The sequence below is a fragment of the Pungitius pungitius genome, chromosome 6, assembly GCF_949316345.1.
Source record: "Pungitius pungitius chromosome 6, fPunPun2.1, whole genome shotgun sequence".
NCBI lineage: Eukaryota > Metazoa > Chordata > Actinopteri > Perciformes > Gasterosteidae > Pungitius > Pungitius pungitius.
This window is the reverse complement of record NC_084905.1, coordinates 15,564,707-15,589,440: the sequence shown is the minus strand read 5'-3', so window position 1 is coordinate 15,589,440 and position 24,734 is coordinate 15,564,707. Positions and strand designations below refer to the sequence as shown.

At 43.5% G+C, this 24,734-nt stretch overlaps 4 protein-coding genes across 7 annotated transcripts; 1 reads left to right on the top strand and 3 right to left on the bottom strand.

The window, feature by feature from the left end:
- Positions 1-8,191: 8,191 nt before the first annotated feature.
- Positions 8,192-14,494, bottom strand: ighmbp2 (immunoglobulin mu DNA binding protein 2). Of its 3 annotated transcripts, none has more exons than XM_037451293.2 (16): positions 14,316-14,494; positions 13,240-13,322; positions 12,937-13,106; positions 12,657-12,852; positions 12,472-12,569; positions 12,191-12,354; positions 11,860-12,060; positions 11,626-11,773; positions 11,362-11,536; positions 11,066-11,248; positions 10,841-10,959; positions 10,662-10,756; positions 10,433-10,556; positions 9,505-10,353; positions 9,224-9,423; positions 8,192-8,921 (listed from the first exon to the last, which is right to left on the bottom strand). In XM_037451293.2, the coding sequence occupies exons 2-16, from the start codon at positions 13,314-13,316 to the stop codon at positions 8,724-8,726; spliced, it is 2,997 nt and encodes a 998-aa protein (XP_037307190.1). In that variant the 5' UTR covers positions 13,317-13,322; positions 14,316-14,494; the 3' UTR covers positions 8,192-8,723. The 3 variants fall into 3 exon arrangements, with proteins under 3 accessions (XP_037307190.1, XP_037307191.1, XP_037307192.1); XM_037451294.2 differs by having other exon boundaries at positions 13,240-13,318; XM_037451295.2 differs by having other exon boundaries at positions 14,418-14,492.
- A 60-nt stretch (positions 14,495-14,554) lies between these two features.
- On the top strand, positions 14,555-17,985 carry chid1 (chitinase domain containing 1). Its single transcript, XM_037451296.2, has 12 exons — positions 14,555-14,937; positions 15,194-15,337; positions 15,584-15,716; positions 15,818-15,862; positions 15,981-16,087; positions 16,162-16,223; positions 16,315-16,404; positions 16,500-16,601; positions 16,778-16,927; positions 17,331-17,411; positions 17,484-17,526; positions 17,611-17,985. Exons 1-12 carry the CDS (start codon positions 14,833-14,835, stop codon positions 17,707-17,709), a joined length of 1,161 nt encoding a protein of 386 aa, XP_037307193.1. The 5' UTR covers positions 14,555-14,832; the 3' UTR covers positions 17,710-17,985.
- Positions 17,959-20,057, bottom strand: gatd1 (glutamine amidotransferase class 1 domain containing 1). The gene is made up of 7 exons (XM_037451297.2): positions 19,864-20,057; positions 19,576-19,652; positions 19,215-19,320; positions 19,014-19,121; positions 18,841-18,932; positions 18,656-18,749; positions 17,959-18,579 (listed from the first exon to the last, which is right to left on the bottom strand). The coding sequence occupies exons 1-7, from the start codon at positions 19,910-19,912 to the stop codon at positions 18,464-18,466; spliced, it is 642 nt and encodes a 213-aa protein (XP_037307194.1). The 5' UTR covers positions 19,913-20,057; the 3' UTR covers positions 17,959-18,463.
- A 192-nt stretch (positions 20,058-20,249) lies between these two features.
- Positions 20,250-24,601, bottom strand: cd151 (CD151 molecule). Of its 2 annotated transcripts, XM_037451610.2 has the most exons (9): positions 24,439-24,598; positions 23,513-23,597; positions 22,828-23,019; positions 22,173-22,247; positions 21,740-21,760; positions 21,310-21,414; positions 20,990-21,145; positions 20,827-20,913; positions 20,250-20,686 (listed from the first exon to the last, which is right to left on the bottom strand). In XM_037451610.2, the coding sequence occupies exons 2-9, from the start codon at positions 23,594-23,596 to the stop codon at positions 20,627-20,629; spliced, it is 780 nt and encodes a 259-aa protein (XP_037307507.1). In that variant the 5' UTR covers position 23,597; positions 24,439-24,598; the 3' UTR covers positions 20,250-20,626. The 2 variants fall into 2 exon arrangements, with proteins under 2 accessions (XP_037307507.1, XP_037307508.1); XM_037451611.2 differs by lacking the exon at positions 21,740-21,760 and having other exon boundaries at positions 24,439-24,601.
- Between the last annotated feature and the right edge of the window lie 133 nt (positions 24,602-24,734).

Sequence of the window (24,734 nt, the reverse complement as noted above, 5' to 3'; positions counted from 1 at the left end):
CACAAAAAAAAAACCTGCCCCGAGAGGCGAGGAAGATGCTCTGATAATGCCAGCGGCCAGTGAGTCGTTAATATAAGTCTCCATTGTCTCTCTCTCAGGTCGTGACAGGTTATACAAACGACTAGAGGGAAAGGTGGAACCCGGTAGCAGCTCGATTGCACAGTCATAACGACGATGCGGTGGCAAGGAGAAGGCCCTCTCCTTACTGAATACCTCGCCGAGGTCATGATACTCCGTAGGCACCAAAGACAGATCAGGGGGGGCAGACTCTGGGATCGTGAAACTGCCCCCGGTTTGAGGCAACGCAGACTGTAGACAGGAAGAGTGGCAGAAGTTACTCCATTCACTGATTTTACTTGCAGTCCAGTCGATGTGAGGGTTATGTCGCTTCAGCCACGGATGTCCGAGAACTAGGGGGGTCTTTGGAGACGAAAACACTAAAAACTGAATTACCTCGCGGTGGTTACCAGACAAAATAAGGAGTAAGGGCTCAGTGCGGTGGGTGACAAGGGCTAGGGACTTTCCGTCTAACGCACACACACGGGCCGGAGGAACTAGTGGTTCTGTACGGATTCCTGCCTGAGAAACCACCTCGGTGTCTAAAAAACTCTGCTCGGCACCCGAGTCAATCAACGCCAATAAGGGCAGCGACAGCTGTTTGAGACAGATTTTAGCTGGGATTTGGGTTCTGAGTCTGTTATTGCGGGGGTCTTCTGAAGTGCTCGCCAGGACCCCCACAGCTACTGGTGAGCCCTGTCTTTTGGGCGGCGCGGACAAGCAGTCAGAAAATGTCCCATCTTGCCACAGAACAGACACTCACCGGCTCTGATCCGACGCTGGCGTTCAGCGGGAGTGAGGCTTGCGCGGGCTACCTGCATGGGTTCCTCCGCCTGAACGTAGGTACTGGGGTTTGAACTGTAGGTCTCGGGGCCCCCAGGGGAGAGTCTCGGGATTGGAGATGATGCAGAATGGGTGCCCCCAGGAGTGCAGGGCCTATAGTTCCTCTCCTGACGTCGCTCCCGAAGACGGTTATCGAGTGAAATGGCTAGTTTGATTGCTGCGTCCAGGGAATCGGACTCGTCCCGGACAGCCAGTTCGTCCTTCATCTGTTCCGACAAGCTGTGTAGAAAAACCCCTCGTAGCTCCTTGTCCCCCCAGCCGGACTCTGCTGCCACCACCCGGAACTCCACAGAGTACTCCGCCACACTTCTCTGGTTCTGTCGGAGATTGAGTAAACGTTTAGCAGGGTCTCCAGCACAAACATGGTGGTCAAAAACCTCTCTCAGTTCTCTCATAAAGCGAGCATAGGTAACAAAACCGATGCCGCCCTCCCCCAACAACGCCTCGGCCCAGTCTAATGCTCTTCCTCTCAATAGCCCAGTGACATAAGATACCTTAGCCTCATCTGAAGCAAAGGTGAGAGGTTGTCGTGCAAATACCAGTGAAACCTGGAGAAGGAATCCCCTGCACCTTCCCAGATCTCCAGCATATGGTTCGGGTGGTGGGACTGGCGTCTCCCTTACTGCCAGAGGCGGGGCAGGCGCAGCGGGTGGAGCGGCTGGATCTGGGGATGGGGCCAAGCTGGCGGTGATAGTCTCCAAGCTCCTTCTAATCTGCCCAAGTTGAGCTCCGAAGGCCTGTTGGGTATCCAGAAGTCCCTGGAGCATCTGATGGTGTCGGCCCAACAACTCTCCATGGCTGGAAACTGCCCCTTGCAGGGCCTCCTTGTCTGCTGGGTCCATCTTTCTGGCCAGATCGTTCTGTGACGTTGTAGTGAAGGGCGTGGACCCAAGCGCAGCACAGAGGAGTCACAGGGAGGTCTTCGGGAGCAAAAAATAGATTTATTCTATAGACAAAAACAAAGAGTGCAGAAAACAGCTCTAGTCAGGAGTGGGGTGTCCTCTGAATAAGGCCAGTCAGCAGGCGAGTCGGGGTCCCGGTACTCTAGGACAAAAGATCAGACAGGTGAGTAATAGCATCAAATTCTCATAAAGGACCAGATGGTCTGTACGTGTAGCTACCGCTCAAATGACGGAACGATCTGGCGACGAATGGCAGGAGGACCCAGGCTTATGTAGGGCCATCCTAGATTGCAAATCCCCGTCAGCTGTTTCAGCCACACCCTCTGCAACAGAGCACGGGGGAGTGGCTCTCTCCCGTTGACTGGCCTGGAAAACAAGGTTAATAGGGACAAAAACACGAGGGGCTGCTGGGCTGACAGTTGACAGCATGACAGCTGGGGCTTTAGTGGTTTTCCAAAGTTACCAGCCACTCAGCCATTTCGTTAGCCGCAACTATTGTTGTTGGGAAATTTTGTTGAATTGAATTAAGACTTTTGCTGTGTGTAAAACGCCTTTGGTGTAAATACATATGCAACTCCTTAAGACAAAGACAACAACAGTACTTTATTGCATACAACTGGTGCCGGGATATTTTGTTGTCCGTTCAGTCCAGGGGTGTCCAAACCTTTTGCAGAGATCCAAATTTCATAAAGTGAGGATGCCCTGGGGTAAAATAGTTCATTCTGACATTTCTTTAACCACAAAGGAAATATCCTGACAACGAAATAAACAGATGTCTCTGCCTCTCCTTTTAGTTCTCCCAATGGCAATTGAAAGATACCACTACACCCACAGAAGAAAAGTCTCTCACATCCAATTTTACTTTAGATTAACCCTCAAAATAAGATTTAAAACAATGTAAATACAGGTTTAACAATCGTATCAGGGTCACTCTCACAGGGAATTCAGTATAGTGTATTAATGTATCCATCTATCTATTGACCTATCCATCGATATCTAGAAACAGCGCCACCAGCCCAATGGCACCTGGTTGTGGTTGAAAACGGTATTGCACCTGATTGACGTTGTGCGTGCACAACTGATGAGAATTCCATTCCAGACAAGGTGACGTTTGAAAACATAACAGACAAATCTATTGGCTTGTATCACCTTAACACTTAAACAGTGGTATAATGAGCCCGGTGGCTGGGCCAAATGTCATCTAGTCTGTGGGCCATCTTGCCGATCAGCACAGAAACGGATGCCATCGACTTTTTTATGAATATGTCTTGATAAGTCCTAATACATGTGTATTTACACAGTGGTTTGGGTGATTACCCACAATGCCATGGGGCAGCTTTAGCCTCATTCAGACCAAAAATTCAAACAACTTGAAAACTAAAGCAATTTCAAGTTGGTAAACGGCGTCTGGGACGTTACCAAGCAGAGGGCAGCCTCCCAAGACCTCAAAATAGCCTGAAAATATCAGTGACCGCCATAACTGAACCAACTATTGCGTAGATGTGCCTTAAATACCTCTGGAATTCTTGCTCTAATCAGAGCGGTATATCTGATGTTCCATGGTGTCAGACGGGGAAAGGCAGGGGAAAAAATGGGGTGTTTCAAAGCCTAATGAGCTGATACTGTTGGAAGCTATACCAATCTTTTTACATCCTGTGTTGTACTTACTCTTGGTACAAGCGTTTGCCTGTAACATCATGTTTCTGGTCCTTTCTTATTACATGTTTCATGCTGTTTTAAACTTGTAATCATTCTAATTGTTCTACTTTCTTTACACTGAGCTGCCAGTTTTAACACTGGACATTGCCTCTTTTTTCAATTGAATATAGCCTAAAATCAAAAGAATCACACTATTATCCAAACGGTGCACTCAAGGAGCGAAACTCAGCCCAGATTTGCACCACTACAAGCACAATGTCAGCGTCCTCACACTCAGTTATCACTTAACATTTTGGCTGACCGGCCGCTGGGGCTTTAGTGGTTTTCCAAAGTTACCAGCCACTCAGCCATTTCGTTAGCCGCAACTATTGTTGTTGGGAAATTTTGTTGAATTGAATTAAGACTTTTGCTGTGTGTAAAACGCCTTTGGTGTAAATACATATGCAACTCCTTAAGACAAAGACAACAACAGTACTTTATTGCATACAACTGGTGCCGGGATATTTTGTTGTCCGTTCAGTCCAGGGGTGTCCAAACCTTTTGCAGAGATCCAAATTTCATAAAGTGAGGATGCCCTGGGGTAAAATAGTTCATTCTGACATTTCTTTAACCACAAAGGAAATATCCTGACAACGAAATAAACAGATGTCTCTGCCTCTCCTTTTAGTTCTCCCAATGGCAATTGAAAGATACCACTACACCCACAGAAGAAAAGTCTCTCACATCCAATTTTACTTTAGATTAACCCTCAAAATAAGATTTAAAACAATGTAAATACAGGTTTAACAATCGTATCAGGGTCACTCTCACAGGGAATTCAGTATAGTGTATTAATGTATCCATCTATCTATTGACCTATCCATCGATATCTAGAAACAGCGCCACCAGCCCAATGGCACCTGGTTGTGGTTGAAAACGGTATTGCACCTGATTGACGTTGTGCGTGCACAACTGATGAGAATTCCATTCCAGACAAGGTGACGTTTGAAAACATAACAGACAAATCTATTGGCTTGTATCACCTTAACACTTAAACAGTGGTATAATGAGCCCTGTGGCTGGGCCAAATGTCATCTAGTCTGTGGGCCATCTTGCCGATCAGCACAGAAACGGATGCCATCGACTTTTTTATGAATATGTCTTGATAAGTCCTAATACATGTGTATTTACACAGTGGTTTGGGTGATTACCCACAATGCCATGGGGCAGCTTTAGCCTCTTTCAGACCAAAAATTAAAACAACTTGAAAACTAAAGCAATTTCAAGTTGGAAAACGGCGTCTGGGACGTTACCAAGCAGAGGGCAGCCTCCCAAGACCTCAAAATAGCCTGAAAATATCAGTGACCGCCATAACTGAACCAACTATTGCGTAGATGTGCCTTAAATACCTCTGGAATTCTTGCTCTAATCAGAGCGGTATATCTGATGTTCCATGGTGTCAGACGGGGAAAGGCAGGGGATAAATGGGGTGTTTCAAAGCCTAATGAGCTGATACTGTTGGAAGCTATACCAATCTTTTTACATCCTGTGTTGTACTTACTCTTGGTACAAGCGTTTGCCTGTAACATCATGTTTCTGGTCCTTTCTTATTACATGTTTCATGCTGTTTTAAACTTGTAATCATTCTAATTGTTCTACTTTCTTTACACTGAGCTGCCAGTTTTAACACTGGACATTGCCTCTTTTTTCAATTGAATATAGCCTAAAATCAAAAGAATCACACTATTATCCAAACGGTGCACTCAAGGAGCGAAACTCAGCCCAGATTTGCACCACTACAAGCACAATGTCAGCCTCCTCACACTCAGTTATCACTTAACATTTTGGCTGACCGGCTGCTGGGGCTTTAGTGGTTTTCCAAAGTTACCAGCCACTCAGCCATTTCGTTAGCCGCAATTATTGTTGTTGGGAAATTTTGTTGAATTGAATTAAGACTTTTGCTGTGTGTATGTACCCCTGTATACATACATAAAAGGAGCTTTACCAAGTATGTAAAACGCCTTTGGTGTAAATACATATGCAACTCATTAAGACAAAGACAACAACAGTACTTTATTGCGTACAACTGGTGCCGGGGTATTTTGTTGTCCGTTTAGTCCAGGGGTGTCCAAACCTTTTGCAGAGTGCCAAATTTGATAAAGTGAGGATGCCCTGGGGTCAATAGTTCATTCTGACATTTCTTTAACCACAAAGGTTACATTAAACTACACACTGTTATGAAACCAAATGACTGTAACCAAATATAAGCCACTCAGGAAGACGTGATCAACTCTAAAAACACAATTCAGCCAGATCACATTGAACAAACTGTAGAATAACTTACATTTCAATGAGTGAAATATCTTTGCCTCGTGAACATTTTAAACAGTAATGCAAAGTGGTAAAAGCAACAGTTTGTGTCATATCTACATAACATCAACAGTTATAACCAAATCTTATTCAAGAGTTTAATACAATAAGTGCCTTAAGTCCAAGTGCATTCGTCTGCTGTAGGCCTTTTACTGTAATTGTGACAGATGTCACCATTCAAAAAACTCGATTAGAGATATATCAAGGAACAGATATCTTGCTGACACTAATGAGAAGTGTGGTACTGAGATCGAGATTTCAGTAAATTGACAAGGTCCGGCTTGAGGACAGTGGTTGAGATGCGTAAAATGTCACGCAAGTGGGAGTCATTCATCCTTGAGCTCAAATCGGTTCTTGTTTAAGTGCATGACTGAGAACGTTTGCTTCCACAAATATGCGGAGACGAATAAGCTCAGCATTTCCTTGGCAAGTGAGCGCATTTCTGGGAACCTGCTTTTGTCCGGCTGCCGGTAAAAGTCAACAAGATAAAAACTGCTGGTGTTTTCCGCGGCACGCATTGTCACACTGCAGCTCAAGGAGCTCCAGCTGCAGCCCATGGAGGAGCATCATCGGGGTTCTCGGAGAAGGCGAGAAGAGAAAAGTAACATGTCCTTTTCAATAACTGCAAAGTCCCGAAAGCGTTTGTTTCTAATCCGAAACAACTAAGCTACGTTAAGCAAAAGAAGCGCACGCTCGCCTTGTCGCGATCGGCGTGTTCTGCTCACGTCACCATTACCGTCACCTACTTCACCGTGCCCTGACCCTATAACTTGCTAATTTGAGCCCTTTGCGGCTACTTCCGTTGTGGCCGAGCGGTTAGCACCACGACACTCTCTTGCAAGCCTCACTACGCATGCGCAGTAGGGACGCAGGTTCGAGGTCGTAGGTTCGGTTCCCGACACAGGCACGTCACGTGGTGTCAGCTCTCTGCTCCCGTTCGTGATTGCTGGTATCGGGAGACTGTCCCGTGCGCAATGATTCTCGTCTTTCCCTCCAATTTCTTGTACAGTCCAACGGCATTTCCTTGGCTGAGCGTCTTTGTAATATTATGTCACTCTTTAAGCAAAAGGCTCGCCTTGAGACTGCTGCTCAAACCTCAAAACTCTTTCAAAGCAGAAGTGATGTCTGCATGAAGGGGTATGAACCCACAACCTCACACAGCAGGTTGGAGCCTGCAGCCCTTCAGTTGTTCCCTTGTGCTATTCAAGCACATGCCTCATTGTGTCCGTTTCTCATATTAGACCTTGGCATTGTTTACTAAACCTCAAAACTGTTTCAAAGTTTACAGTTTGAAGCCCTGACTGCAACCAAACCCTCCTTCTGAGAGAGCAGGTTTGAACTGAGGATCCTCCACACTTCAGCCTTCCTGCTATCTCCCTGCACTGTTCCACCACACACCTGTTGATGCTTTTGAATACAACCTCAAGTCTCATAGATTCTCAGGCTGGAATCCACAACCGTTCCATACCGTTATAATGGTATTGCAGGTCAAGTAAAGTCATATAATGGCATTTCTAATAAATAAAGCCCTAGTTTATTTCACTACTTTTATGCTGTGATCCTTATTTCACTTTTTTCGACATGTGTGCTGATGCCCGCGTGTGAATTGAGAGGATCCATACCGACTCCCCTATGGAGCTAAACCAGTCTGAGGGTCCTCCTCAGCTGAGTGGAGAATAAATCCCGGAAGAAATAAACACGTTTGACACACGGCACCTTGAGGAGAGAGAATCAAATCCCAAATGTGGATCAGGAAGGTCAGCTTTGATTCCACTAGAGACACCAGAACTCACGATGATTCACAGTGTCACTGTTTGTTTAATTTAAAATTATGGCCAGGACATTAGCGCGTTAATTACGATTAATTAATTACACAAAAAATAACACATAATCGAGTCCCGGCCCTAATTTATACATATGTGTATATATTCCTGCGTTGTAATGCATTGTTGAAATGCGTTGAAACGAGAAAACGTCAGCCGAATGGCTTTGATTTCATTCACCAAAGAGGACTTACTTTGTCCTCAGTGTTTAAAGATTTACAACCTTCCTGTTCACCTGAAATGCAGCAAAATATTTTACAGAAATTCTGGTAACGGAAAGGATGCAGAGAATGTCCCGTGTGAGGCCTCCTATCGTCCCGGCACTAAAGATAGCGGAGGACGAATTTCAAGTGCAAAACACTAGCAGGAAGGAAGACGTTTGTTTTCTTCACAACGAGAAGCTTTGTAATAACGACCAGGAGCTCATCTGTCCAACGTCCAGTGCTGCCCAGTCGAGGAGGACGCTGAACAGAAAAAGGTTGTAAAGATAGAAACTGGTAAAATGACAAGAGGATTAATTGCATTGTTAAAAATAAATTTCTTAAAAAAGAACTTCAATTAAAAAAGAAATTATGAGTTTGATTTATGTGGACTGAAACTTGGCACTAAAAAGTCACACTATAGAACTTCATAAAAAAAGTATATAGAAAAGGGTAAGGGTTAGAAAAGTAATAGAATAGCAGGGGAATTGTCACATTAAGTGAAAAAATAGTGGGAAATAATAAAAAACAGCAAATTATATTAAACAACAACAGAAATAACAATTTTCTTTTTGTGGAGGTCCAGCTGTGCTTCAGCAACATCAGACACAAGACCATAGAGCTGGAGGCGGCTGTGCAGAGTGCGTATGACGGCGAAACAACATATTGCACAGTTTCAATATGTATTTCAGGAAATTTAGCAGCAAATTGTATCAGCGGTCACTAACGGGACCCTTTTTAAGTTTTATCTGAACACCCCGGGGATACTGTGTACTGTGGAAGTAAGGAAGGCAACAAACTATCTTTGATTGAATAAGATGTTTTCAAACATTTGAATGTTTAATCGTGTTCAGAACAGAAGTCTCTGGTTCATTTACAGAGCTCGTTTGCTAACTGTCATTTTCCTTGGTTTTCGGTTTCCTCTGCGATGACATATCTTTTAATTTAGAGTCCAGTTTCCTTTGCAGATAGGCTTTTTTATTGGGGTCCATGGATTTGTCTTTCTTCCCACTTCCTGCGTACAGAACGCCTTCTTTGCTTATTCTCATCCGAGCATGAGACTTGGCTTCATCCCCACAGCCGTGAACCTAAAAAAAACACAACACAATATTAAAATATTCATATATGCACTCCAGAGTCAGAAACATATGTCCTTTTACCTATTTATCCATCCAGATTGTTTTGGTGGGTATTTATAATAGAGATTTCTGCCTTCTTTTAAATACACAACAATACTAACTGGTTACTCAGATGATCCTCAGACCTAGTTGAAATTTCACGTAGGAACGATTTTCTTTCGCCTGTCTCAGCACTGTCCACTTGTTCCGAATACAGCTACAAGGAACCAACCAAACCTCTACCGTTAGCTGGGGCCGTGTTCCCGTCTTACCTCCGGTATGTGATGACTCAGGCAGTACTGCCTGTTGCAGAACAGGCAAAGCTGTCCGAGCGTTCGCACAGAAGCTTTGCACTTGACAAAGCTGCACACGCTGTCAGCCTTTATGACGGCGTTGATGAGTGTGTCGAAGTCGTCGTCCGGAGCGGCGGCCGCGGCGATGCCACATGCGCCCGTCTTCACTCGGGTCTTTCCTGGGAAGGAAATGGCAGGAGTTGGATAGTCGGATACACATCGGAAATGACGCCACACAACCGGCTGCTTCTATCACAAACCTTTAGCGGATTTGGGCTTCTTTGACGACTGAGCCGGCGGGAAGTTGATCTGTTGCTTTTTTTGTTGAGCGTGTTCGTCCCTCTTCTGCTGCTCCCTCTGCATCCGCTCCAAATGTAACCGCTTCAGGTCTAATGGAGGTTGGCACAGCGGTTCTCTTTGGGGATTGGGAATGCTTTCTTCCTGAGCTCCCTCATCTTTTCTTACTACTACTACTTCTTCTTCTTCTCCTCCTCCTCCTCGCGGTGGCCTCTGAGCAGGGGCCGACGCCGGCGGCCTGCAGACAGAGACACACCTCTCTTTAGCTTCACCTTTACTCTCGTGCACGAGGCCCAGCTCCTCAGCGATCTGGTGCACCAGTAGGCGGTCGTGAGAGTTAAACGATGGTGGGAACTGTAGTTCCATCCGACTTAAGTCCTTTAGAAAGCCCTCCACCTGCGCTCTGATCTCAGCGCATCTGTTCTTCTTCTGCTCTTCCTCCGTCAGCGCTGTGCTGGAGGACTTTGTGCGCTCCTCTGTGGCGGCAGCATTTTTATTAGCGCAGCTACCCGGGGACTTCTTCTGTTGCTGCTTCGACTGATCCCTGACCTTCTGTTTGGTGGCGGTGGCGCTGCCGGCAGACGCGTTGGCCCTCGTGTCTTTGTGGTCACGGGTGTAGTTCTGTGGCACGATGTCTTGGATGTACTCGAATGCCGTTCTCACTTCGCCACACTGGGTCATGTGAACGAGGAGAGACTTGAGGAAAGCATGACTCTGCACAGTCTGGCTGTCGCACACAACAGCGACGTGACGTCTAGCGCGCGTGATGGCCACATTGATCCTTCTGTCCTCCGCAAGAAATCCAACTTCCCCTGAAATAGAAGGAATGAATACATGTGAGAGGGATTGCTGCACAGAATCCTGTTGTGTCAGAGACGGTGAATAAGTTACCCTTCCTGTTGGACCGAACCAACGACAGAACCACAGCCTCTTTTTCACGGCCCTGGAATCCATCGACAGACTTTATCTCCAGCTCTGGATGCCTCGCAGAAAGTTTCTGACGCAGAAGATCAACCTTTACGAAGATAACACATTACAATTTTTAATGAAATTTAAGTACAGCAGTATAAGTTGAGCTAAGAAAAATTCTACACAACAGTACCTCAAATCGGTGACTTACCTGTAGATTGTATGGAGCAATAACAGCGATGTCTTTAGCTTTAACTCCAGCTCCAATCAAGGCCTTTATGTGCAGTTCAACAATGTCTACCTCACCTGAGGAAATAGTCAACTGCGTCAGATCCCACAACACATCCCAAATGTAATGAACTGTGATTCCTCGCAATAAAAAAGACTAACCCTGATTGCCTTTGGACTGCTCATCAGTGACCTCCATCTCAGTCAGACCGCAGCCTGCAGTGTCAATAAGAAGAAGTGGCGTGCTGGTCTCTTCAACACAGGAGACTCCTGGTAAATCTCTTTAGCATCAAAGGCAAAGTTAGTTCACGCTTAGAGTATTTATCATTCACTCAAATACAAACGTGACATACTTTCCATCATCAGATATCATCATGTCAAACTCACTTCAGCAAGTGTCTCTCCACAGAGCTGTGAGCTGTTAGTCGTCCCTGGTACATCTCTTTGGAGGCCCAATTCATGATGGCACTGTTCATGCGGTACTGAACTGTTAGCATACGGACCACGGAGTCGCCATACATCTGGATGAGTCTCTCCATGAGGCTGAGAGACAGCCCTTTCGATGCAGCCCTGTGAGGCACAGAAAACAATAAGCAAATAAACTATATTAATCTCAGAGGACAAATACAAAATCTTTGAATGTTATTTGCATACGGATGAATAAAGAGGAAAGCCTTTTTTACTTTTGTGATTTGATAGTAGGTGGTAACTGCTTGTAGTCTCCAGCCAGGACACACTTGCGTGCTCTGAGCAGCCCGATCCAACAGCTGCTCTCCAGCGCCTGAGCACACTCGTCTATCACCACCCAATCAAAATGCTCCTCCGGCAGGAGCTTCAGGGGGCCATCTCTCGACGCACCTGCAGACGCACACAAGTGCACTTGATTGCCTTTCATCTTCACTGCCTCAGGTGAATCACCCGTTTCTTCACTGAAGGCCAAAACCGACCTGTGTTGGTCGATAACACAACATCAGCACGTTTCAGGATCTGTGCCATGGCCGTCGCTTCCCTCAACTTCAGCTCTTTTCTAAGCTCCCCTATTTCTCTTTTGAAGTTCACCCGCTCTCCTTTTTCACGCATTTTCTTCATTCCAATCTTAAAGAAGAAAAGATATATTTTTATACATCAAGTCAGTCAAGTGTCACACATGCCAGTAAGAGCACGCACACTCAAGTACTTACAAATGCTTTATCGATGTCTTCACGGATATCAGCGATGATGTGGGCGTTGTCACTCTGCGCGAGGATGGCGTCCAGCGAATGTTTCTGTATGGACTCCAGAAGTCTGGCAGGGTGACCCAGCCTGAGGACCTTTGCTTTGCACCGGGCCAACCTCTCCACTAAGTTATCCACGGCCACGTTGGAGGGCGCACAGCAGAGGACCTGCAAAAACACAGCATCCGAACCTGTAAAAATGACCCTGACTAGACTGAGATGACAACTGACAATAATTGACACAGTTAATTAAACTTAATGAATCAACAGTAGAAAGATATTCCCATAATGACCGCACCTTTTGGCCTTGTTTCACTGCTTGCAGGATGATCTCCACCACTGTGGTGGTTTTCCCAGTGCCTGGTGGTCCATGAATTACAGCCAGTTCTCTCTGAGACAGCGTAAAGGACACCGCTTCTCTCTGAGAGTCATCCAGGTTGGAGTTAAAGTATTTAACTTCATCTGAAGACACAAAGTAGGAGAACCTGAATTTACGGTTTTAAATTAGCATAGCACATCTTAACAAACCATCACAATGTCACACAGTAACTAACATTTGCTTTGTAAAGTGTGACTTACTTGGCTGTGATTGATGAGATGGTTTTGAGTCTCCAAAAAGAACATTAATCAGATTGGCAGCTGGTCCATGGCTGTATCCATTCAGTGTATTCAAGGCACTGCAGGAAATATCACACAGAGCAAATTAGTCGTTTCAAGATTTCAAAATTCCCTTGAATCCATTTTACAGAAAAAATCCCACTCACTTTTTCATCCGTTTGTAGGTGACATCATTTGCCAACTTTAAGAGGTTGTGAAGCGCATCCGTATCAAACCTGAGGCCATCCTTCGAATCGTCGAAGGCCACACTTATAGACGCCTGGCTGACCCTCGTAACTATTCCTGTTCCGATCTGTGAGGCTGGGGTGCATCCACCGGTGTCATACAAGCCAACTATGTCCCCTGTAACAAAGACATACATGTTCCATTAAGCTACACATGAAGCTAAGATACCAGAGGATTAAATGTTTAATTCTTCCATCTCACCGGGTCCAAAGCTGTTGCTTGGCAGAGAGGAGAAACCTAGATACTTCCTCGGCTCAAGGATGATTACCGTGCGACCGTACAGGCCCGTGGACTGACTCCCGATCTGCAATTTCAGCAGGCAAACTCCTTTATTTTGAAGATCCTTGAGAGAGACGTTCTCCTGCCATATCCTGAGGACAAAAAACACAAGTCATTTTGTAATACCAGATGTGCAGAATCCTTTTGTTTTTGACATCCATGACATGAAGGATCAGGCGTTTATCAAGGGAAGTAGTATCACTATCTGGATGCTACGTTACATACCTGGTCTCCTCGATTTCCGCCTCTCTCTCCTCCTGTAGAAGCTCGAGGGTCTTTGACACAAACTTTTCAACTGCCATCGCTCACTTAAAAAGAATCAAAATTACTTCTACAGCCGATGAAAGAGGTATTTTTAATGAACTGTTAAGTTTAAAACACAAGCTCATAATGGACTGATAAAACGTAGTTATTTATAGATTATATAGGTTAGTTAGTTCTTCCTCTAATGAGAACAAAACCCACCACAGGTGGAATGTTACTACAAATTCAAGCAATATACTAAATTATTATTACTTTAATACAATTCAATATGAACAAGATTCAAAACATCATGCTCGGTATAATGTTTTATTATGCATTATGCTTAATGCATAATGCATAATGTATGTAAATGTGCGGCACGTCTACCTAGGTAACGCTATAAAGTCTGCACACTCCTTCCAGCGGGAGTGTAGGAGCTATAATTTAGTTATATATTCTTTAAATATATTTTTCTTGATTGTTTGGGTAGCGGGAGCACTAATTGAGTAATTGGATCACTAATTGGGTAATGCGGTGGGCACCTGGAGGTTACTTAAGGGCATAGCCAGGTGGGACCAGCATGCACCAGGGTGACAAATAAGTTTTTACCAGTTACCAGTTAAACAGTTACCAGTTACCATTTACAGGTACAGCAGTGAAACAGGTGAAACAGTTAACAGTTAGGCAGTGCATAGGAAAGCAGCTCACTTTATGTTATGTTTTTTGGTGATATTTTGGTTAAAAATAAACAACAAGCAACAAGAAAACACCGCCTGGACAACACTCTTTTTTCTGAGTTAAAGACGTCAAACTAGGTGCATCAGTGGCCTTTGATCAAGGATACGTAGGACAAATGGCCACTACAGGGAGTATGATCTTTTTATTAAATAGCATTTCCAGAAGAGTGACTTAAATGAGGAAAAGGCAGCATGACACAGCGTAGTAACCTTACTGAAGACAAACGCACGCTAAAGCGTCATTATGCTTCACTTTAGCTCGCGCACCACAAGGTGCTCTTTAGCGTTAGCTTTACGGTTAGAAAGAAAAGCGACACCCACCTTTTAAGGATGAAGTCAGTTAATTATCTAAATAGATAATAGCAGAGGAGAGAAACGCGGATGTTAATCATGGTAAACAACTTATTGGTCTCTTGCTAATACCTTCTATCGCATAAGTTAACGCCAGTGTGTGGTGTTGTCTTCCTTTATTATTCCACCTCGTCGAACCGCAGCGCCCCCTAACGGCTCGGAGGACTGCTTTTAATACTCGTACTTTATTTTGAAAAACCCACAACGCGGAAGTTATCCATCGTCTTTGACGCTCCAGAAACAGTTGGCCGAAAGTTGTCAATCAAACTGGCAGGAAATCCGCCCGACAGTCAGAATCAGGTCGTTTTGTTGTAATTGGTACATGTCTGTAGTGTGAGAGGAGTCACTGTGGCGCGTGTGTAGCAGGATATGCTGGTGTTTAATCTAACAGATCTTTGTCAGGCAGGAAGCACTTGCGCTGCAAACTCGCCGACTCTGAGCTAACCCGTTTTACATTTCACTCCTGTTCACTGCGTTTATTTGGAACATGAAAACGACATTATTCCTGCTGCATGCCGTCTCGTGCACCCTGTTGGTCGGCGCCACTCTTTCAAAAACGGATCCGAAGAAGTCGCACAAAGCTGATGCAGAGGTGAGTAGAGTTTATGTCTTCATTCTCTTGTCCATAAAATCAGTGACATGTTTAATAATGTTAACGTAGTTCACATCATTCAAGTCATCCTGCTTGCCTGGCATCTTAATGGACTGGTCCAGAGCCAGTAAGATGCCATTATGAGGATTATATACTTTTTTTTCTCATTTTATTCAATGATGACGTGTGTCCAAACTGTATGTGTGTATTTCTGTCATTAAAATGTGCTTTTTCCCCGTTGATCTCACTGTTTTAGACATCTCTAGCTGAGTTGTCCGTTTTGGAGAGAGGACTTGTTGTGTCACACCCGTCCTGGAAAGACATAGTGAAAGAGGAAAAGAGATACTGGTCTCAGATCAAGAAAACTTTTCAAGGCCCGGTGCTTGGATACGTCACCCCTGTAAGTCACTGACATATTTGATGCTTTGACGAGTACGTTGGAAGTGTTTTGTCTTTGTGGTTTTCCTTCCTTATTGTCTGTAAAGATATCATGTTCTTCTCTAACTTGTTCAGTGCACAAAATACAAATATCTGCTAATGTTAGGTTCTTTTATCTGTTCTATAAGTAAATGTAGTCTCTGTGAACAATACGTATGTTGCTTGAATATCTCTAAACGACATGTGTTATTTTTCCCCCATCCTCCAGTGGAATTCCCACGGTTATGATGTTCCCAAGATGTTTGGTCCTAAACTAACATCGGTGTGTCCAGTTTGGCTTCAGCTGCGCCGGCGGGGCCCGGAAACATTCGACGTTACAGGACTCCACGACCACGATCCAGGTAACGGATGCAGGTCACTGACGCTCAAATGAAAGTGGTTTTCTTGCAATGAATGTACATAAAGGTTGTTGTCTTTTCTTTTTCTTTTTTGGTCTCTCCAGGCTGGGTCAAAGCCGTACGCAAGTCTAACAAAAGAGTCCGGTTGGGTGAGTCGATGGGGCCGCTGCGCACAGCTCTGATCACTTCCTGTGTGCGAGGGGTTTCCAGACGAGACTCTCTTGTTTGGGTTTTCATTTTGAACGCTTGATTTCCTTTTACCCTCAGTGCCTCGGCTGTTATTTGATGGCTGGTCTTATCAGGACTACATGAGCGTGCTGGGGAGCGAGGATGAGATCGAAGAGCTGGGCAGCGAGCTGGTGGATGTAGCAAAGGTAATTTAAGTGCAGTGTTTAGCTGGAGACCGTGTTGGTCCTGCGTCTGTCTTAACGAGGCTGTGGCCTTGCAGACTGAAGGTTTCGACGGGTTCACGTTGGAGTTGTGGAGCCAGCTGGGCGGTAACAAAAGAAAGTGAGTTCTTTGGTTGGCACACGATCCGAGCATCATACTTTTTCTTAATGGAAATACAAATGATGCAGTGCGTGAAGCCTCCTCTTTGCAGGGAGCTGGTCCATATGGTGAAACACATATGCGAAACTTTGAAGGCAAAAAGATTAGACTGCATTCTTGTCATCCCGCCTGCTGTGACAAGGTAAAATAGATTTCAGCGCCTTTTTAAAAACTAAACATTTGGAAGAGTACACCTACATCTGCTTTTTTTGTTTGTTTGTTTCCATCTCTTATCAGTGTGGGGCAGCCGGGCATGTTCGGCATGGAGGAGTTTGAGCAGCTGGCCCCTGTAGTCGATGGATTCAGCCTCATGACATACGACTACTCGAGTGGTGCCAGGTGAGTGTGTCTCTCACTCACACACACACACACACACACACACACACACACAGACACACGTGATGTCTAGAGAACTGTTGTGGCACAAACACAAGTGTTTCAAGTAGGGACACGAGTAGAGTGGCTGACAAGGAGATGCACAGCGTCAATGCAGGCTCTTTTGTGTGTTTCGACAGTCCGGGCCCCAGCTCCCCTCTGCCCTGGGTGAGGGACTGCGTTCTGCAACTTGCTCCCGACAACCAGTGGAGGCAGAAGATTCTGCTTGGACTCAATTTGTATGGCCTTGATTTTGCAGGTCAGGCAGCAGAGCCGATCCTGGGAGGAAGGTAAGTCAGTACCGTGACTGCTGCTGGAATACTTTACAACATTTTAGCCAATGCAATTTGATTTGCTTTAATCTGATATAGCATTGTAAGAAAATATTGCTCCGAGAGTCATTTTTCTATGCTTTCTTCCTTTCCATCAAAACCTATTACCCAAAATGCAATGGGAACGGCTAACACATCAGTTGTAGTAGATTTTGGTTTGGTATGCAAGTTATGTTCATCATCAACCTGTGATGTGCTCAGATTTGAGAATTATGATTTGAATATATATATATATTTTATGTGAAACAACAAACTCGTTTAACTAATTTGGGTTAGACAGTAACAGCGAGAAGAACAAGTCAGAGTAGAAATCTGAGAGAAGGAAAGGTCTGAAGAGGATCTGAAATGTGATTTCTTGCAGGTACATTGAGATTTTGCGAGAACACAGGCCAAAACTTCACTGGGACGAGTATTCTGCAGAGCATTATTTCAGCTACAAGAGGTACTGACTTAATTACAGCTGAATCTTAATCTTCCCAGAGAATATTTGACCAATATCTGACACTCATTTCAGGGGCAATGCTGTTAAGCATGTGGTGTACTATCCATCATTGAAGGTAAGTATTTTGCACACAGTGTTTTCATTATGGTCACCGTTGCATGGTGAGATTAACAATTTTTCTTTGTTTAATTCTTTGCAGTCGATCTACATGAGGATCTCTTTAGCCGCTGAACTGGGAACAGGAATTTCCTTATGGGAATTGGGACAAGGACTGGACTATTTCTACGATCTCCTATGAGAGTTGGACTTGATCATGAAGAATTCGAACCAGCGGCACATGAAGATTGAGCACCCAAAATTTCAGTAGCCTTATGTCAATGTTCTTTTTCTGTATTTGTTTTTAAAAGTTAGGCTTACATGAACTCTGAAATGAGCCACAGGATTTAGTTAATACTCAACTTGTTTGAGGGCATTGAAAGTGTTGGGAAACCTCTGCATGAACCAATCATTAACGTTGACTCAAACGATACTAGCAGCGGACACAAGGTACTTCAGTATGTTTTATTCCTTATTGGTGGTATCTGGGAATTTCTTTTAAAGTTGTACAGTTTAGTCAAAGTGCAGTGACTCGTCCCTTCAGCAGAGGATGCATGACCATCAATTTGTAAAAAGTTTAAAAGGAAGGTTATATTCTTCTCTTCACGTACCACAAGCTCTTTTCAGTACAAATCTTCTGCTGTTTTGTTCTCCATTGCGCACAAACATTTCGGCTCCTCGATGCAGCTTTGCTTGCTGTGAAGATGCATCCTTCCTTCAACTGATTGTATTCTCTTGTACTCTTGAATCATGACATTTGATTGTGTAGCATTTCTTGTTTAAAATAACAGCATTGAGAAATAATGAAGTTGTATTCACAGAGTTGCCAAAACATCAGTTCTGACCCAGCTTCTTCAAATATTTGTATGAGATGAGTGTTTGTTTAATTACGTGACTATAAATGTGGAACAACTGAGCAGTTCAATTTGAGTGCTCTTCATGTAAAATGTCAGTCTTTATTTGGCACTAGACAGCAAGATTAGATTGTTTACAGCAAGTGATGTTGACTGCATATTCTGGCCAGTTATTAGGTGTCTGTCTATTACTACATGCACAGCATCTTCTTTACTTGCTGAAAAAGAAAAATATAAATTTAAAAATACTCATTAAGGTTTTACCAAATCATTAACTCTGCAAGATCACCTCACCTGTGTATGATCCACCACTGTCTTTCACAAAGTCTTCCACGACCAAGGGCAGGTTGGCAAAGTCAGGCCTCCGCACCAGTTCAAACACTGACGGCTTTCAGCAGAAACAAGTTCCTGTTATTACTTACAATGACGCACGAGGTATTTGGGTTAATAGCCTTGATGCTCACTCCAGGAAGACTAACCCCTGTTAAGCTGTAGCCATCGAAGATCCACCTCTGCCCCTCGGTGGCACAGCACAGTGCCGACACTCCTTGTCCCACTGCACAAACCGGCTCTGCACACAGAGACAAAAACACGTCTCTACACCACACACATGGATTTCACGTGCACACTGCTTCAAAAAGGTCTCACTCACTTTGGTGAGCGATGAAGTGCGTGAGGATGCGGTGCAGCGAGCCGCTGTGTGCCAGGTCGTTCAGCGCCCCGGGGCAGTCCGGGAGGAGCAGCAGCTGGTACCGAGCACCTGAAGAGAGGGTCATCGTGACTCCAATGAGTAGAGCCCAGCCAACAAGCGCACTTTACAACTGACAAATGGCCGTGAAATGAATACCCTCACCATCTATGGATTCAAGTTTGGCCGGTGTCGCGTAGGGCTTGAGGTTGAAGTCCTGCACCCATCTGGCAGTGCTTTCATCTACTCCAACAAAGTCTATTGGCTTCCCCTGCAAAACAAAAAACACACTGAGTACAGATGCCAAACTCAGATCAAAGACTAATCTAAAGGTTAAATGCATATTATAGCTGTGATTTGAATCCGAATATTTTTAATAATTACCACTAAAGTAAATGATGTCACTGCATAGACTGAATATTATAACCGCTATGACAGCTGGTCTCACAGTAACCGGAAGTGAAAGGCTTGAACACTGTAGAAAAACATTTTTATTGTGTTTTTTTTTAGTTAGGAAAAGTCTCACCCCAGGAGTGGCTGTCTGGAGATTAAACACGGAGGCGACCAGGCTGAAGGACTGATGGAAAGACGCTGCCGACACTCCTGAACAAAACAGAACACTTTAAACGACAGAATACGTGGCTCTGCTGTGAAGATAAGCTAGCTCGCTAGCAAGAGATGGGAACCATAGCTAACAAGACAAACACATTAAAAAGATAACGTTAGCTGATCTCTGATTAATTCATTCAATGCTAGATTATAAGCAGTCGATGGTTGTAACGTCACGTCAAGTGGGACGAGGTAATGGACCCACCTTGAGGAGACGCACTCGCCACAATCAAACACGTTGGTTTGGCAGACATTTCATCTGACTTCTTGTTCCTTCAACAACAAATGTGTTTAGCCTGGTTTGAAATTATTAACAAGAAATCTGAGACTGAAATCGTTGAAAAGAAGTCCGCATTGAGGAAGTAAATGTCACCTGACAACAACATCCGCTAAAAGATTTCAGAATAAAAGTTCGCTGCATTCAATACGATCACGTTCGGAAAATACAAGCATTTTATTTGCAATTCAGCGATCAATATATATATATATATATATATATATATATATATATATATATATATATATATATATATATATATATATATATATATATATATATATATATATATATATATATATATCATTATTTGATTACAACTTTGATTAACATGGTGATGCATGAAATAGATAAACCAAAAACACATGGAAAACTATTGCAAATGTAGCCAAAGCATTCCCATATTTCTCTGCTCTTTAAATGTGTTTTGTTAATTCAAACATCATAATCTTAATATAAAAGATATAAACAAAAATCAAAGCATGCAATGCTGTTTTTCAGAATAGAACATTGCTGCGCAGCAGCATCAATGCATCTGTAGTGTGCAGGTCTTATAGGAAATGTATCATTTCATAATTTAAGTTACCATCTTTACAGCATGCAGATTTGTATGAATAACTTGGCTGATAACAAGCTAATATTTTACAAATTTTGAAGCTGTAAATCTAGCATATTAAAACAAAGTAACAAATCAGTAGGGGTCCTCTTTCAAATTTTGATAAAGGCAGCAGGTAAACATCATCCCCACGAGCTGAAATAAAAAAAAAAGCTTGTTATTTCAATACGTCACATGGAAACAACCGTTGTAAAGAGTTCAGCTGCTGCCGTTTTGCACAACAATAAAAGAGATGTTAATATAACTTGTACTATACTAAGGGATTAGTACTTTACCTGGAGGAACGCAATCCCAATGCCCACTGCGCCGATAATGTACAACTGACTCAGGATGAACTCCTCTAATTTCATAATGCAGCCTCCCTATGGACACAAGGGAGGAAATAAGATACAGTTCTAACTTATAATCTATCCACAGCCAAACAGACATGTCTCCTACCTCCACCTTGTAGATGTTGGAGGGGTGGTCCCTGAGCCCGCAGAGGTCACTGGGACTTTTACAGCAGCTATCTGGAACAAGCCGCTCGTTCCCTGCGGACTGGATCCACACACTGTTGCTCCAGTCGGAGGAGTTATGACTGCCGCAACACTGAAACTGAGAGGAGATGGTAGCAAGAGGAACCAAAGAAAGAAGAATCATGAGGCGATGGTGATTAAAACTGAATTGTATTCACATGCAGGTTAAAGTAGCCACACCTGACGCTGTAATGATGTAAGTAGTAGTAGTAGTATTAGTAGTAGTTAGTATCAGGTCCACACCTCCTGCTGAAGTTTATCCACGGCCTGTGTGATGCTCTCCTCCCCTGGCTGCTGGTATTTCTGCTGCATTGTCACCTTCAGATTCTGTCTCAGCTCCATGTCCAGCTGTGAGACAGAAAGACGCACTTTAGTGGTTATGCAAAAGAAAATCTGTGATCTAATAATCTCCTCCAATAATAAAAGAAAAAGGCCCTGATCATGTTTCTTAACCCCCTAACAACATTTCTCTGTACCTTTGCAATACACGCACAGAACTCATAACATATGCAGTAGATATAAATACACATCACCTGCCTTGATCAACTGAATTTACAAATAAAGATAGTTTTGTTGCCTGACTAACAAAGTGAAAACCAGCATTTATATCAACATGTTAGAGAGACAGTTTGAACAGTTTGAAATGAAATGGAAACAGGTGGCAGGAGATTACCTGATAGCAGAAAGGGAAACACTGGAGTGGGAAAAGGAGGCAAGAAAGAGGTGTGAGGAGGAAAAATAGGACAAATGAAGATCATGCACAGAAAGGCATGCAGAGAAGATTCTTTTTTAACAACAAAAAGAGTGCAGCAACTGAGCCATTTCATGGCTGGTAAATAAAATATGTAAATAGAAATGACAGACAGCAAAGAATATGTTATAAACATTAAGGGATTGTGGAATGACAAAAATATACATTAAGTACAAACAGAAAAAAAGAGTGATTTGTAGTTTGTAGAAATAAAAAAAATACAAACAATGTACAATTACACGCTGTATGAGAATTTACAGGGAAATCTTTCTTTGGAAAATGATATTGTTTGACTAATATCTGTCATTATCCTTTGGACAGATATTTAAAGACAAAAAAAGGTAAAGCACTTCACCTCTTGGTAGGTAATGTAAGCCAGAACACCAGCAATGATTTCCAGCAGGAAGATACAGAGCAACAAGACCAAATACTGTAAAGGGGGACATGGAATAAAAAAAGAACATAGATGTCAATAAACTGAGAGCGAAAAACATCAATCTTGCATTTACATTTTTTTTAAATTCAGTATATGTCTGCTAAAATATAAAAACAAATATAATATGTCACAGAGCTTGAGCAGTTTTGCCTCTGCATTAAATCCTCTCACTTGCGTCTGTCTCTCTCACACACGTCCAAGCAGCCGCCAGCGATGCCGTTCATTCCTTGAACATGAGCCGCACGCTAAATCTGAACTCTTAAAGACACACTCTGCATGCTTTGGTCCGGTATATTTGACAGTCATGCCTGTCTGACATAATGAGCAGCACTGAATGCAGGCAGACGAGACAGAAGGTCACCAAGGATTAACTTCGCAAACACAGACCAGGTTTTTGTGTGTGTGTGTGTGTGTGTGTGTGTGTGTGTGTGTGTGTTTGGACTAGAACTCCAAAGGGCCTTTCCTTGGTTTCTAATTCCACATAATTGAACAGGGTTGATGCTTTAGGGGAGTGATGTAAGCATTTCTCTGTCCCAGGAAGCCTTTTTTTTGTATCTCATCCTCATCCTCCTACCACGACCAGAAGACTCCTCATCTCCTTCAGGGTGGCACAGCATCCGATGATCCCGGTCACTATCACGATGACCCCGGCAGCTATCAGGAGACAAGCTGAGACCGAGTAGGAGCTGGCGTTCAATAAACTGATGTAGTCGCTCTTTCCCACCATAGTCCACACTCCCACTGCCAGCACGGTGCCGCCTGCCAGCTGAGAGAGCACAAAGTTATCAGCTCGACTCAAACCAGATGCTTCGATCCAGATTGCAGCACATTCTTTTGTTTGCAGTGTGCCCATTGATGACGACAAGGCCTCACTTTCCCCCTGCCATGCGTGTGTGGATACTTGGTGATACATCACGGGTACACAACACAATAGTAATTATTAAAAACTTCAGCTAGGAAAGAGAACATTTAAATAAAACGTTATATTTAGATACATCGTAACCTTCTTTGCGTTGGTAGCACAAAATTGTGCTTTAAATATAATCAACAGAGACCATATTTAAAGGAATATATTGGTTTTCCAACCATGACAAATTGTGAAGTTACTCCGAGCTGTGAATCTTTGCGTCTGAAGCAAAACAATAAGTTTGTCAGCCGAATGTAAATATTACTGCTGATGTGCGTAGGTCTTATCACTGCAGTCAATAGAGCTCTGAACGTCTTAAATACAGATCAAGTCTTTGTACTTATTCACTTACCCAAAAAAGAATATTAAAGAGAAAAAGTAGATATTTTAGACAGATTGTCCCACAGCTGAGGGAGTTTCCACCTTGAGCTTCCATTCTAAAAAAAAAAATTTTAAGTACATGTTAAGGTTCGTTTTTTACACACAGGGAGAGCTTTACCACATTAAATACGTTCTGGAGAAGATTTGACATCACAGCTGAATCCTTTACCTCAGAGAGCAGCTCAGACCCTCCAACACAGATTCCATACTACAGTCAGACTACAATCAATCCTCCACCTTTATACTCCTACGATGGCATACTACATTCTATTGGTGTGCCATCTGATTGAGATTTCACCTCCTTCAGTCAGCTGCGATGTGAATGAGCGATTTAACCTTTTTGTTTTAAGGTTTAGGTTTTAGTTTTGGGTGATTTTAAACAAATAGAATATAGGCCATTTCAAACTTTAAAACAGGTGGTTTAACAGAAAAATGGCACAAGCTCAGAGATTAAATCAAATGTGTTTTGGGGAAAACATACTTAAAAACTTGTGTCCGTTGTCATCCAGCAGCCGGATATATATTTCGACCGGCCCAGTAACATAACCTGATCTTTTTAAATTTGTGTGATATGCTGCCAACTTTTAACTCCAAGATATGAATTCAAAGTCTACGTCTGTTTTTTATTCTCCTTTAAAGGTTCTATTCTAGGAAGGTTTATGTGTTGATGAGTAAGTGTGCTATTCAGTACACACAGAAAAACAAATTAGGAAAAGACTTTAAAAAACATTAAGGAATTTAACACATTAAAAATATAAGGCTCTTTTCCAGTTATGAGACAAAACGTGACTGTCCAGCAGAAACAGAAACAACATTTCTCCCGAAGGAGTTATTTTTAACTCATTGTGTCATGGAAAAAACTGCTCTCCCTTTCCGCTGAGACTCAAACACTCCTACCTGATTCCATAGGGTGGGCCCTGAAGGATGTAGTTTATTGAGGTAACGTCTTCCCAGATCCCACCGACCCCGCCGTCTACGTGCTGCCGGCGTCGAAGGTCAACTGCACCGCTGTCAGTTCTCAGCTGACGCCTGGATCGGTGCCGCCTCCGTCTGAGGGCCGCTCTTCTTTTGGCTCACCCCTCTGCGAGTCGAATTGAGTACATGGCTGCCCCCAGCTGGTTTCTCACGCAAGGGAGCTCTTGTGTGCAGCTTGTCAAATATTGTTCAAAGAACCCCCCCCACCCCTCCCCAAA